Raw genomic sequence first — 15,045 nt, 5'->3', positions numbered from 1 at the left:
CTATTTTCATTAGATTGCTGTGTTACACTAAATCAGCCATTCATTATAACCGGTCGAAGAAAGTTTCACATATTAATGAAATGTTATACCTATTGCATTAAAATTATATATAGAAGTGAAGAGGAAATGGTAGAATCATCCCATTTTTCTCCTCGACATGTCAGGGTCCTACTGTTTTCAAATTTGATTAAATAACCATGAGCTTATACGTGTTGCAATAATTGCCTTGCTTGAGCTATATTCTAGTTTTAGTGCAGTAAAGTGATGCAAAAATAGTGCAATATGAAAGTACAATCATAGACCTGGAATGCTAAACATGTTGGTCCAATACTACATAAATTGGAGATGGTAAACACTTACAAGAAGTTAAAAATTAAGGAGATGATTAGGAATTATGGAATCTGATGTTTTTTTAACACTTATGCTGCCTTATCAGTGGTGGTTTTTAAATTCTCTGATCAAAATGATGTATCATACACCTTGATCACATTATTCCATTACCTACAGAAGTGCGAGAACCTTTTTGTAACTGAGTCAAGATTTGTTCATTCATGAGTAGCCTAAGCTACAACTCTGTCACAGGATTCTAACATCACCATCAAAGCATATATTTGATACAAATAAAGATCTTGTATTACTAATTTAACAAATTAACTTTAAATGCAAACTAAATAAAATTGTAGTGCATCAAAATACAAAAGGAAATTTGAAGGAAAAAATTGAAAATGCTGGAAACATTGAGCAGGTCAAGCAGCATCCATGGAAGCAGAATCCAGAGTGCATCTTAGGTTCCATGACCTTTCATCAGAACTGGGAAAAGTTGGAAATGTTTTTAATAGTAAGGTCTGTGACAGAATAGAAAGCAGGAGAGATTAAATGACAAAAGAGATGATAGTGCCAGATGAAAGAAGTTGGCAGTACAACATATAATGGATGAAAATGTTTGATGAAAGGAGGCATAAAACAGAATTTGCTAAAGAAAGGTGGAGTGAGCACTGAAAATCTGAAAATAAAATTCTGCAAATATTATCTCAAATTTGTAGAACTTGATGTTGAGTTTAGAAGGCTGCAATGTGCCTAACCAAAGGTTGAGTCTATTTTTCGAATGCTTGTTGATTTTTATCAGAATGGTGTGGAAAGTCGAGGAAGATGAGGTCATGAGAAGAGTAAGATGGAGAATTAAGGGTACAGGGAATCATGCCTACAATCTGAAAGAAAGTATTTCTCAAGATGGTCACCTAATCTGTCCTTGGTTTCCATGATGCAGAGGAGATTACATCAAAATAATCTGGTTAACTACCACAAATATCAATAATTCACATCTTTATCTGCACCCCCACTCAAAGGGTTCTACCATTCGGAAAATGCACATGTCCGATTCAACTATAATTCATGATACATTGAGAATTTTATATTCCAGTTGAGAATTAGTTATTTTTGGTTGAATGGCTTGCAAGCTGTTTAAGAAATGTAAATGGAACATTGAAACCAGAGGTTTATGAATTGTTTTATTCATCTTCTGTGTTATAAGAGCCTCTAGCATAAAGACCATAATTTATATTCCAGCTCTAACTTCCCTTGAAAAGGTGGTGGTGAACTGCCTTCTTAAATTGTGGCAATCCTTCCAGTGAAGGTAATCTCACAATTCTGTTGGGGTGAGTGTTCCAAGGACTTAGAATTCAACACGATGAACAAATGGCATATATTTCCAAGTCAGTATAGTATGTGATTTGGAGGAGAACCTGCAGATCATGGTGTTTCCATGTGCTTGATGGGAGAAGTTGCATACTTGGTAGGTGCAGCCAGGATATTCTAGGTGAGTAACTGTGGTGCAATTTATAAATAATACATACTGTAGCTCCTGTGTGGCAGTGGTAGAGTGAATAAATGGGGCCGTTCAACTGGACTGCTTTGTCCTGGTTGATGTTGAGCTTCTGAAATGATGTTGGAGCTACACTCATCCAAGTAAGTATTCCATAAAACTCCTGATGTATACATTATAGAAGATTGATCAGTAGATGAATCACTAACTTCAAGATACCCACCCTCTGACCTGCCCTTGTAGGCATGGTATTTATGTGCTGGTCTTGCTGAGTTTCTCGTCAATGATATCTCCCAGGATGTTGAGGATGGAGGACTTAACAATGATATTCCAAGATTAGCTGCTATTTAAATCTGCCACTTAAACATTATTTGAAGTACTTCACTGCACAATCACAGAATTTTGCTTTACTATTTTTGATTGTTCATGAATACTGAAATTAAATGTATTTACTCACATTACTCAGGAATTGATTATTTTCATTTTCAGAGTATCCTATGCTAAGGCTTCAAAAAAAGTAGAATTTTCGAACAGAAATCGAGTTAAGTATTCTGATGAACCACGTAATCATGAAGGCCTGACTAAATGAACAGTTGGTTAGCAGCTGCTGTCATTTTACATTGCATTAATTCAAATAATAATGTTAACAGCTTTTCTAAATAGAGGCAATTAGCCAAGATGTTTCTTCAGATGTTGGATCAAGTTGGTTCAATTAGCTGGCAATTAAAAAGACCCACTGTAGAATAATTTTCTGAGGGCAGGCTTTGCAAATATTCACTGTCTTGTTTTCCCATTCATGGAACTAAAAACAAAATCCTGCAATATTTTGGTTTGAACCACTGTAAGTAATCTGTTAAAGGTTAAACAAACATTTTCTGAATTATTCACTCTTTTACTTTCTTGAGTTGTCAACATCAACAGTGATGTTGGCCATTTTGTTCATACATAAAACTACCATCATCTCTTGTAAATCTTTACGCCCAGATAAATGCTTTAGACAAGTGCTCAAATGACATTTTACATGTTTCAGCGGATAATCCTGGACTGAACTTCACAAACGCTGCTTCATCTTTAAAACACTGCAGTGAAACCACGAAGTACTAACATAAGACTTCGTTCAGAGTCTCAACTCATTGGTATGTCTTGCTATACCTACCCTGTCATCCTGAGTCACTGCTCATGGTCCTTACACTCACTTTGAATTCAGACCATCACTACTTGGAGGTAGATAATGAGGCACAGCAAATCTGTCTCTGGCAGCAAGGTCTCGAGGCCCGGTAGTCTTTGACAGGAGGCAAAGCTGGGGTGAGCTATTATTTAGAAGTATTTAAATGTCTCTGATACTCAGGGGCATTTCAAAACTATTACACTGGATGTAAATAATCAAACAAATAACTTCTCAAAAATAATTAAAACACTAAAGTAATTAAAGATATTAAAATAAAATATAAAATAAAAGAAATATAAAATAATTATCTGAACTGACTTTTTCCTCCCAATCTCCAAGCCAGGGATCATAATTCAAATGAATGGGGCATCTTAACTCATGCCTGGTCTCAGTAGCATAGAAATGGAGTGCAGGATTCCCCATTGTCATGCATCTGTCACTCACTGAGTTTCAGAGTTCTGCAGTCAATTGCACATGTGAGAGATTTAAATGACTGAAAGTCAGTGGTTCTTATCAGACTTGCTGATTCCAGTCAGCAAGGTTCACCCTATTGTGCTCTCTCTCTCTCCTAAATTCATTGCTCTTCTCTCCTCCCTGAATTTGCCCCTTCATATTCTTGACCACCTGCTTAACCTTCGGGAAACACTGGCCATGAGAATTCTGGCAAATTGAGAATTATGTGAGCAGAGCTATGGTTCTTGACATCTGGGAGTTACAAGAGAAATCCAAAGAAGAGGATCATGAAATGAAGAGGTGTTCTGGCATTTAGTGATGGAAAGAGGGTTGTTGGCAATATCTGAAAGCATGAGATCTAGCAGCATTTCATAAACTTTCACTGAATTTACAATATAGGAACAGGATATTTGGCACAATAAGTTCACACCGTTATTTATGCAGATTAGAGCCATCTGCCACGCTCACCTAACTGATATAACTCTGTATTCCCTTCTGCCTCATAAATGTTTTCAACTTCCCCTTAAATGAATGTATACTATTTATTTTAACTACTCCCTGCGGTGGCAAGTTCCACATTCACACCATCTTCTGGATAAAGAGGTTTTTTATTTGTTCCAGTTTTGATTTCTTGAGCAGTTAAGAATTTTAAGACCTCTGGTTTATCTTTTTTTCCAAAAGAAGAAACACCCTGCACTATCAAAATGCTTCAAAACCTTGAATTGGCCAATCCCACAGCTTTCTATCCAGAGATAGAGAGTCCATGTGTTCTCCGTTGATAGGTACAACCTCGCAGATTTGTGTATCATCCTTTTAAATCTTTTCCAAACTCTATTCAATGGCTCTACATTCTTTTCAATAACATGGTAACCAGAACTGTTTGATAGACTTTTCAAATAAATTCTTTACCTTTTTAATTCTATCCCCCACAAAATCAGCAAATTGCTTGGTTTGCTACTGTTATAGGATTATTGTGCTGCTTATTATATCTAATGATTTGTGTACTTTCTTCTGCCAGATCACTTTACTCCTCCACCCCATGGAGATTATTTTCCAAGTAAGATGTGATCTCCATATTTTTTATCAAATGTTACACATCACAATTAACACTGAAATTCATTTTCTGATTATATATCCATTTTACAAATTATTAATAAGTCTTGCAATTTGTTGCAGTTCTCAACATTGACTATCTCTCCCAATCTGTTGTCACCTGCAAATTTAAGAATTATATATTTTAATTCCATAATTTTAAATCATGACTATAACTTGTCAATAACTATGTTCCCAGCACTGAGTTTTTTTGGGACTCCTTTCTGCTCCTCTGATTAACCAACTTTCAGCAGTAATCCCTACTTTCTGTCTGAGAGAATGGGAGCAGGAGCGGAATCACACTCTTACCTTTATTCCATCAAAACTGTGTTGCTCTGTGTTTCTACGCTTACCTTAAAACGGACATATGTTATGGAGTATGACTGGAGTAATTATAGGTCAAATTTTCCAATACAGAGAGACTGAGAATATTAATGTTCCTCGTCCAATTCTGGATAGTGATCTAATTTGGCTGATTAACGGGTTGGATATTCCAATAGGGAAAGAAAACAGAGGCCAGCCAAGGATAACCCTAACCCTAACCCTTGCCTAAATTCAGAAGGAAGATGCTAAATCTCATTATTCTCCTGCCTATCAGCCTCTTTTATACTCTCAGATAAAGTCTCCTTTCCTCATCATCAGTAGTTCCTTTCTTTACATTCTTAACATAAAGCATATTGACATAAAATGTCTCCACTTCTGGCAATACATCAGAAATTCACTCAAAATGGATGTGAAAAAAATGGTTGGAGTTGAACAATTTCCAAGAATGTGTGAAAATGAAGAAATGGAAATATACTATATATATGAAAAATACATGTTGTTAAATGTCATAATATTATTATGACATTTAGCAACATCCATCTTTTGACACAAAAGTTCCCAAGATAATTAATCTCATATAACTTTCTCACTGCTTGCACAATTTCCAAATCTTGGTATAGCAAGTCCAAAGAAATTTGTGACTACATATTTCACAAAAGTAAAGAAACAAGTGAGCAAAATTAAGTTCATTTCTAGGTTTCATTTCTAATCATCCACAAAGAGACCACAAACTCAGATACAGTTGCAGTTTGAATTGTTGATAACAAGTAAGAAATTATCATAAGTGTTAGCACTTTCCTGTAAACTCTATTCTGTTTTAACTATCTTTGAGGGGTAAAAAACAACACACTCTTCCCTCCGAGTCAGAAGGCTGTGGGTTCCAGGCTCACCCCAAAGATCTGTGCACAAAATTCTAGTCTGACATTTCAGAGCAGTACCAAATGAGTGCTGCACTGTCTAGAATGTCATTTTTCAAATGAGACATCAAGCCAACATACTCTCTAAAGCCTTCAGTGGAAATAAAAGAGTTAATGACACTATTTTGAAGAGCAGGAGTTGTAACTCTGGAATTCTGGTCAATATTTATCATCCTTTAACCTTTCCAATGTAAAGTATCTTGTCATTATCACATTGTTGTCTCTGAGTTTGCTGTGTGCAAAATGGCTGCTGCAGTTTTACAGTACAAGCAACTACATTTCAAAAGTACTTCACTGCTTCTAATGAACCTTAAGATTACCTGAGGTCATGAAAGACACTATTTAAATGCAAGTCATCTTTCTTTTTAAAAAAACATTAATTGCATGAGGAAATACACCATTATGAATTCATGCTAATATGCAGACTGTATGCTGAAGCGCAACACTATTACAGCGCCAGCAACCCGGGTTCAAGTCCCACTGCTGTCTGTAAGGAGTTTGTACGTTCTCTCCATGTCTGCGTGGGTTTCCTCCAGGTGCTCCTGTTTTCTTCCACGTTCCAAAGACGTACAGGTTAGGAGTTGTGGGCATGCTATGTTGGCACTGGAACGGTGGTGACACTTGTAGGCTGCCCCTAGCACATTCTCAGTTTCACTGTGTGTTTTGATGTACATGTGACTAATAAATAAATATCTTATCTTATCTTATCTTATCTTATCTTATCTGGATATGCAAACGGTCGAATTCAGAAATTATGGATGCAATTGGGAATTTTGCCCATCTATTCTGAGGCAACAGTTGAAGCCAGGGTGTATTATCCACACTGAAACTTTGAAGTAGGAACTTCATAAAAATGCAACTGTTATAAATTATGATATTTTTGTTTAAAATCTGACATTATTTCAAATCATATTCTCAGCTTCGTAAGTTTTTACTACTAAAATATCCAATGATTCCTTTTCAAAAGCATTTTCAATGAATCAATTAACTCTTCAAGTAATTATGACAGGTAATTGTACATTGAATGAAATACCTTTGTAAAATGTTTATAAAGTCAGTTTTAATGAAATAGTTTGATGCAAAACCATTTCCATACTGTGACAGCAGGATAAAAGATTTCTATATGGCATTAACAAAAGATTTCATTAATTTTATATATCATGTGTTTGGTAATGGGTAACTATCAAATATGTCAAATTCAAACATTAGATCTGCAGTAGAGCAAAGTATATGACAGTATTGCTATTCTAATCTGAACTCAGATCATACCTTTCACAGATGTATTAGGTGGGGGTCCCTCCATCCTTAAATTCCAGGGCGGATCACCTAAGTTCGCAAAGTCCCTCATTTTCAGATAACTAATGGTAAGGCGAATTATTGATGCCTTATCTAACTGGCTTGTAATAGCTGCTGGGAGTGGCAGTAGTTTTGCCAATTCGTAGAACTCAAAGTTTTCTTTTCCTCGGCGAGATCGGGCTGCATCTCGAGATTTCTCCTTCCGCAAGGCTTGTAAACTAAGAGAGAAAGATAAACCAAGTTCAATGCAACATAAGCATAATTTAAAAATGTAATAGTCTTAAAATTGTTTGTCTATTATTATTCAAACAAAAATTACAGTTTAATTATTTTAGAACATCACAACACATTATCTACTCATTTTTTATTGAGAACTACTCTCCGAATCCAATGAGATTTTCTAGAGAACATACCTCTTCAGATGAAAGGGGAAAATATGTCATTGATCTACAAAACGTTATGCAAAATTGATAGGACATAGATACGAGCTGACAATTTCAGATGCTGCATTTTATTAATCTTAACAAAGGGACATCCTTGATTGGAACTTAGTCCTTTACCAGAAAGATGTAGAAAAATTGAATTAGCTTTTCATCGATATTTTCAGTAATGTCCTTAAAGATCATTTCAAAATCCTGCTCATTCTGTGGAAAAGGCATGACAAAGGATAAATTTTAGATTGTGTTTCAACATCTAAAAAGGTAAATTCTTTGAAGCACGGCTTAACTCAAAAGGAATACACAGGTGTAGAATGCCAAGGAAAAAGATTTTCTTAATGGTTGTTGTATAATAACCCACTTATTTATAAAGGACGTATTTGTGATTCATCAGACATACTGGTGAATCTTCCTGCTGGCTAGACAATTTTCACAATTACTTGAAATAATAGTAATTGATTTAATGATTTATATGTTAATTGAAAAATTAGAAACTGAAGGACAATTAGCCCTCAGTCATTCTTATTTCACTTTGGATAAATTTATAGACCCGGAATGTTGACTAAAGCAGGAATTTTAATACATCCTACATTTTCATTCTTCCTGAAAACTAAAGAAAAATCTTGTCTGTATTTTTTATATATGGCTATGTTTATACTCCATGGTTTACCTTTTATTTTTTATATCTGACAAAAGAGGTAAATTATGCTAAACTTCACAATGAGCTGTTGTGAAAGTATTTAAATAAAACTTTCTGATCTTATCCATGTAATCTATTTAAATAAGGTGTAAATAAATATTCTGTTTTTTACTGGATATACATAAAAGCATGACAACTGATGATTATAAGGGATAAGTAAGAACCTCAAACATGCACAGTATATTATTCTTTTTAGAACCTTTGATGTTTTTTCCCATGTAAGAAATATTTGAAATAAAATTCTTCTGAATTCTAAATACACTTTTGGAAAAGAAATATTAATTTAAAACATCTCATATCATTAACATTATGCTCATTTTACAGTTGTGACCAAGTATAAAATCATTCTAGAATTGTGTCATTGGTATTTTTGGTCACTCACAAAAATAAGAGATTACAGTGCAGAATGGTGTCTATTAAATAATATTACAATCTTCAGGTTATATGCCTTTCAGTTACAACAGCTTTATTTATCTATTGTATTTATGTTAAATGTATAAATAAAAAATGAAAAGTAAGAAAGGACAATACCATATTTTGTGAAGAAAAAACAGCTGGCACTGAATTCAAGATTGCAAAATCATTTTAGACTCTGCTAATGTTCATATGTCAATCAAACTGAGCTTTGAAACTTATTGCGACTAGTTAATATTCTAAATTTATTCCTTAAATATTCTTACAAATAATGTATGGATTAAAAAAATAATCAGACTTGAGTTCAATAAATTCAGATTCTATCAGACTGCAATTGATGTGTATAATATCATTTATCTTTTAAAGGTTTATCAAAATTGGATGATAAATATAAATATACAAAGTGAACAAAATAAATAACTCTTAAACAACTGCAACAGACATTTGCATAGAAATATATCCTTGGTAGCTTGTGTGAAGGAGCACCTGTACTCCCCTTCTGAAATTTGATCCCATTGACTCAATATTTCAGAAGTGGAGTAGAACCCATATACATTACTATGTTGCGTGTTTTATTTAGCATACGTTTACCAACTGTAAACATTATTAAAACATTTCACTCATACAATGTTCCATACTTAAAATGTTTCCATTTGAAATATTTTGTTATTTTTGATTCATACCATATTCTGTTGTAGATTGTTTAAGTAATGCATCAGAAAAAAGCATCAATAATATGCAAACAATAAAAGTTATCAAGTAAGATGATTGCTGGGAAGCAAAGTGTGACAAAAACCAAAATGTAATTTGTTCCAGAAACTCAAGTTGAATTAGATTGAAAGATTAGAGCTCTGAGTTATGAAATGATTTTTGACCTTCATTTTATCCATGGAGTGAAACATTTTAGTACTATAACTAGTTGGACTAATGGTTATTTTGATGTTAATCTCCAAGAAACCATTCGAGCGACTGTAAACTAAACTGCAAGAAATAAGCTATGACACTGTCAAGGAGAAACAACTTCTACATTTGACACTCCAGGTTTCTATTTACTTGTTGAAGCAATTGTTGTATATTGCACTTAGGAGAACAAAAAAATTATCAATTAAAGTGGTTGAAATGGCTGCAAATTATCATTTAAGAATGGAGTAATTGCTTTCATCAAAGGAAGAATAGCTCACCAGAACACATATGTCACTTTAGATTAGTGTCCTCTCTCTTGAAGCCATGGATGACACAGCTGATATAAGACTAAATGCCAAGACCAATCAATTGCTTTTGTAGCTCTGCCCTGAGCTGCAGTAAAATACTCCATTTTCTAGGATCTATGCTTCATTATTGTAAATAGTATCTCCTTGGTAACATAATTCCATTCTTCATAAATTCTGTCTTAAGTGTATTGTTCCAACAATGAATGCTTTTGAAAAAAAAGATTGCTGCCAGCTTAACAGAAAGATTAAATGTAATCAGCTGGCAGACAAGTCTAGACCTAGTTCTGAACTAGTACTCTCACTAATTTCTTCCCAAAATGTTCTAGTTCTTCTTGTTCATTCAGTCTTTGAAAGTTGCATCCTTAAAGCCATTACCACTAAGCTGCTAACCATTCCAATGTCCCTTTCTAGGACAGAGACAGTGTAAAAGGAATTTAGGATGCATAGTTTTCAAAGTGCATTCAGGAACACTCTTTAACTCAATGTATGGCACACCTGACGGGAGAGAAGAGAGTTCAGTAATTAGTTTTAGTGAACAAGTCTGGGTAGGTGGAGGGATACCCGTGAGAGAACATTTTGATGACAGTAATTATTATTCAATTAGATTCAACTTAATTATAAAACAAAACAAAGATAGACCAAGGGTTAAAATTCTCAATACAGATAAGCAAAAGGGGACTAAAAATAACTACATAAAGGTAAATCAACATCAGAGCAGTGGGAAATCTTCAGAGACAAATGCACAGAAATAGGCCTTTTAGTCCACCATGCCTCTACTGACCATTAAGTTCATTAAATATTAATATTATACTAATCCCATTTAGTCATGGAGCTATACAGCATGGAAACCAGGTCCATGATGGCCAAGTTGCCTAACTGAGCTAGTCCCATTTGCCTGCTTTTGGCCCATATCCCTCTATACCTTTCCTATTCATGTACCTGTCCAAATGTTTTTTAAATGTCATAATTATACCCATCTCTACCACTTCCTCTGGCAACTCATTCCATATATAGACCGTCTGCTATGTAAAAAAGTTGCCCTTCAGGAGCCTTTTAAATCTTGCCCCTCTCACTTTAAACCTAAGCCCTCTAGTTTTGGACTCTGCTACCATGGGGAAAAGACTGTGGCTATTCACCTTATCTATGCCTCTCATGATTTTATTAACCACAATGAAGTCACTCCTCAGCCTCCTACACTCCAAGCCCATCCAACCTCTCCCTATAACTCAAACCCTCATCAGAGCTTGATTCAATGAGGAATTAGTACAGCTACAAAACAGATATTCGACTAATAAGGAAAAAGATAGGATTCACAAATATGGAACCCCTGTTTTTTGAGGAGCATATGGGACAGTGTAAGGGAAAAGGGGAAACTTATAGCACATACCAAGAGCTCAATACTGCAGAAGTTTTAGAAGAATGTGGGAAGTGCAGTGGGGAGATTTAAAAAGAAAACAGGGAGGCAAGTGAATGCCTGAAAGAAAATAGTTACAGGCAAAATCAAGGAAATTTAAATATGTTCTATAGATAAATAAACAGAAGAAGAACACCGGAAAGAGTAAATTCTTTAAAGAACAAAATGGCAACTTGAGTGTTGAGGCAGTTAATATGTATACGGTTCTAAATTAATACTTTGTGTCATTCTTCATCAAAGTGAGTAATAATGGAGACATTAAAAAGTTAGAACATGAAATATTGAATAAGAAAGCAGTGCAAGAGAGGAAATAGGAAGGGATTTCATATCTTAAAAGTAGGGAGATTGCCGGATCTGGATAACTGTATCTGATACTATGATGAGAAGTAATGGAGGAAATAGCAGAGGATGACAATCATTTTCAAATTCTCTGTGGTTGTAGGCATGGTGCCAAAGAACTTCAAGGTTGCTAATGTAGTACAGATGATTCAAAAAGGATTAGGGAATTGACTGATTAATTAAAGACCAGTCAGCCTAAACTTTGTGGTGGAAAAACTACAGGAAAAATTCTGAAAAGCAGGTAGGAAAAAAGCTATTGGAAGATACCAATGGACTAAAATAAGAACAGAAAATGCTGGATATAATAGGCAGGTCAGGCTGCATCTGTGGCAAGGGAAACCAAATAAATGTTTCAGGTTGAAGGCCCTTTGTCAGAACTGGGAAGGAGACAAAAGAAGCTTGTAAAGCCACAAGGAGGGTGATGGTGGGGGGAAATGTCTCTGATAGGGTAAAACCAGGGTGACCATGGAGATAAACTGTAAACAAGGTTATCTGGTCAATGAGTGAATATGAGCATTAAAAGATTGGGAATATAGACAAAATAATGCAGGAGTTGCGAAATGCTGAGCAGAAGGCATGCCCAGCAGGTCAGACTGGTTGTGTCCTCCACTCACAGAGGAAGACAAAACACAAAAAGTGAGGGGGAAACGACAAACAAATATAATATCTGAAAGCAGAAAGGCAGGCAGTTTGGATGTTTCAGAAAGCAGAAAAGATGCTTGCCTGGATTGACTGAATATAAAAGCCGGAAGCTCATGATGGACTTACTCAAAACTTTAATAACTAGGGTTCTTCACAGAATTTTGGTCACCATATTACAGCAAACATGTTATGCTATTACAAAAGGAGGAAATGAGATTTACATGAATTTTGCCAGGGCTGAAGAATTTCAGCAATAAGGTTGTTTTATTTCAAACAGAGGAAGCTGAGAGGAAATTTAATCACGGTATATACAATTATGAGAAGCTTTGCTAGAGTGAACAAGTAGGACCTAGATCCTTTAGACTATAGATCAATAACAAGAGGCCACATATTTAAGGTAATTCAGCAGAGGACTGCAGTCCACTTGGGAAATATTTTCACCCCCTCCCATCGGACAGAAGATACAAAAGTCTGAAAACACATACCACCAGGCTCAAGGATAACTTCTATCCTGCTGTTATAAGACTATTGAACGGACCTCTTGTATGATAAGATTGACTTTTGAACTCACAATCTACCTTGTTATTGCCTTGCACCTATTGTCTGCCTGCACTGCACTTTCTCTGTAACTGTAACACTATATTCTGCATTCTGTTATTGCTTTTCCCTTGTACTACCTCGATGTACTGATTTAATGAAATGATCTGCATGGATGGCATGCAAAACAAAGTTTTTCGCTGTATCTCAGTACACGTGACAATAATAATAGTAATAAACCCAATGTGTGGTGTTTATCTGGAATTATCTACTCATTGCTTAAAACATTTGAAGATGCAGAAACCCTCATTAAATTTCAAAAAAAAATTCTATGCAACTGTTTCAGCCATTGTCTACAGGAAGCTTGGATGTGGGATTAGCAGAAGTTAAAAGGAATCCAGCATTGAATTCACAGTGATTCTTTTATGATGTTATAAATCAAATTCAGGCTACTAAAAGGATTTTGCATGAGTGAGGTATTGCTGACAGTCATTTGATTTGTTGTCTTGGCCAGATCCCTTGGTTTTCCAGAAATGGCACCCTTTCATCTCCCTCATTCTCATGTGAGATCAAATTTTTTGAAGGTAATGTTGGCTAGATGCAAGCATTATTTCAGATTTATCAACTAAATTTTGCAAATACCTCCTCCTCTTCTCTATCCTTACAGCTTGTCTATTCTGTTTGTCCTCTGGTCATGTTCCCAATTATGTTGTACTCCAGGGGAATACCACCAAAGGTACACGTTTGGTAGAAAGTTGCCTGTCCAGAAGCCTTGCAGTCAGGACAAAGGACTTTGACATCTGCCAAACCACTCATTGTAGATATTATACACTTTAAACAACTGAAAATGCACCAAACACTTGCATTATCATTGCAACAGACAACCAATCTTCAGCTTGTTGATGATCCCTTCAAATCTTGGCAGGAATTCCTTCCTTGTGACAAAATCACTGTTAAATGAGGCATTAAGGTCTAAAACAGAGGTGTTACCATCAAATCAGCATTAATTTGCCTTCTCTGCATGCAGCTAACGTGTTGCCCAGCAGGACTTCCACCACAATTTTGCCATATCAGATGCTCCTTTGAAATTAGTTCAGCTATGACACTCAAGGAAAGTAGATCAAGAATTAAGATTATTTGCTAATTAGTGTTCCACTATGGGGATGGTCCTTTTGACAGGAAACAACTAAGTATAGCTAGCAACAGAAAGTAACTGAGGACTGGATCTACACATCAAATCTCTGACAAACTATGTTTGGCTCGAGTATCCAATCTCTTTCCCACCCCACCTGAAAGAACACAGTCCAGGATTTTACTACTTGATTTCCCCACTGAGTTGCAATTCTCAGGTTTACTGTTAAATTTCAGTCCCCCCATCCCCCACCTGGTCTCCCACCCCTTTCCACTACTACTGCTAAACAGCAACCATAGTATTGTGCAAGTTCTCCCTCATTTTCAAAAGCAACATAGGTCCAGGAATGCCCTTCCTCACAAAGCAGCAACTTCACCTTTGTGATTAAAAAAAAACAAGTAATTTTACCCCCATGAATTGAGACAGTCAATTTTGAAGACAATTTCCTCTGCCAAGTGAGTTAGTCAACAAAAGGGATGATGGAATCAGATTCCAATGAACCTTTAAAAATTGGATTGGTATTTGCAAGGCTATGGGGAAATGTTGGAATGTGGAGCTAAACTCAACAGCATTATCAAGGGTCATAGGCATTGTGATCTATGTATTTGTCTCCCTCTGTGTTGTAAGATTCCATAGACAAATCAGTTATTTGCTGTTAAGAAAATACAGCACTCAGTTAACAGCCAATAACAAATAACTTATTTCAATAAAGACAAATTAAAGCTCTTGTAAATGCTGGGTTGACAAATGTAGTCATTTATGACTGATATCTTGATTGCAAAGACAAAATAAACACTATAATTAGTGGAATTGAAAAGTATATTAGTGCACAATTATACATGGACTGAGGCTGATGCAGTGCAATCTGAAACTCAGCAGCAGGCCTGAGTTATACTACAGACTTCCTCATTCTAAGTATGTAAACACACTTGGATATGCTTGGATAAGTGCACAGAGGCTCCTTCATTGGCAAGCTATTTTTTATCTAATGTTCACATGAGCAAGAATGGCCACTTTTTCACCGTTAAAGACACTGAAAAATGTTAACACACGAACAGTTTTGAAACTGACTTAAGTTGCATATTAAAGAACTGTAATTTACCGGGACTGACTTCACAATTTTTCTCCCAGGGCATACTAATCGGTT

The 15,045-nt window shown here is 35.5% G+C and overlaps 1 protein-coding gene across 1 annotated transcript in view; it reads right to left on the bottom strand.

Annotated features, from left to right (window-relative positions):
- The window catches only part of LOC127570143 (neuronal PAS domain-containing protein 3), an 886,300-nt gene that overhangs the window by 604,301 nt on the left and 266,954 nt on the right, over window positions 1-15,045 (bottom strand). The window contains exon 3 of the mRNA XM_052015421.1: window positions 7,046-7,290. Within this exon, the coding sequence (XP_051871381.1) occupies window positions 7,046-7,290 (245 nt within the window). The remainder of the gene's footprint in view (window positions 1-7,045; window positions 7,291-15,045) is intronic.

The sequence above is a fragment of the Pristis pectinata genome, chromosome 1, assembly GCF_009764475.1.
Source record: "Pristis pectinata isolate sPriPec2 chromosome 1, sPriPec2.1.pri, whole genome shotgun sequence".
Taxonomy (NCBI): domain Eukaryota; kingdom Metazoa; phylum Chordata; class Chondrichthyes; order Rhinopristiformes; family Pristidae; genus Pristis; species Pristis pectinata.
This window is presented reverse-complemented; position numbering and strand designations above follow the sequence as displayed.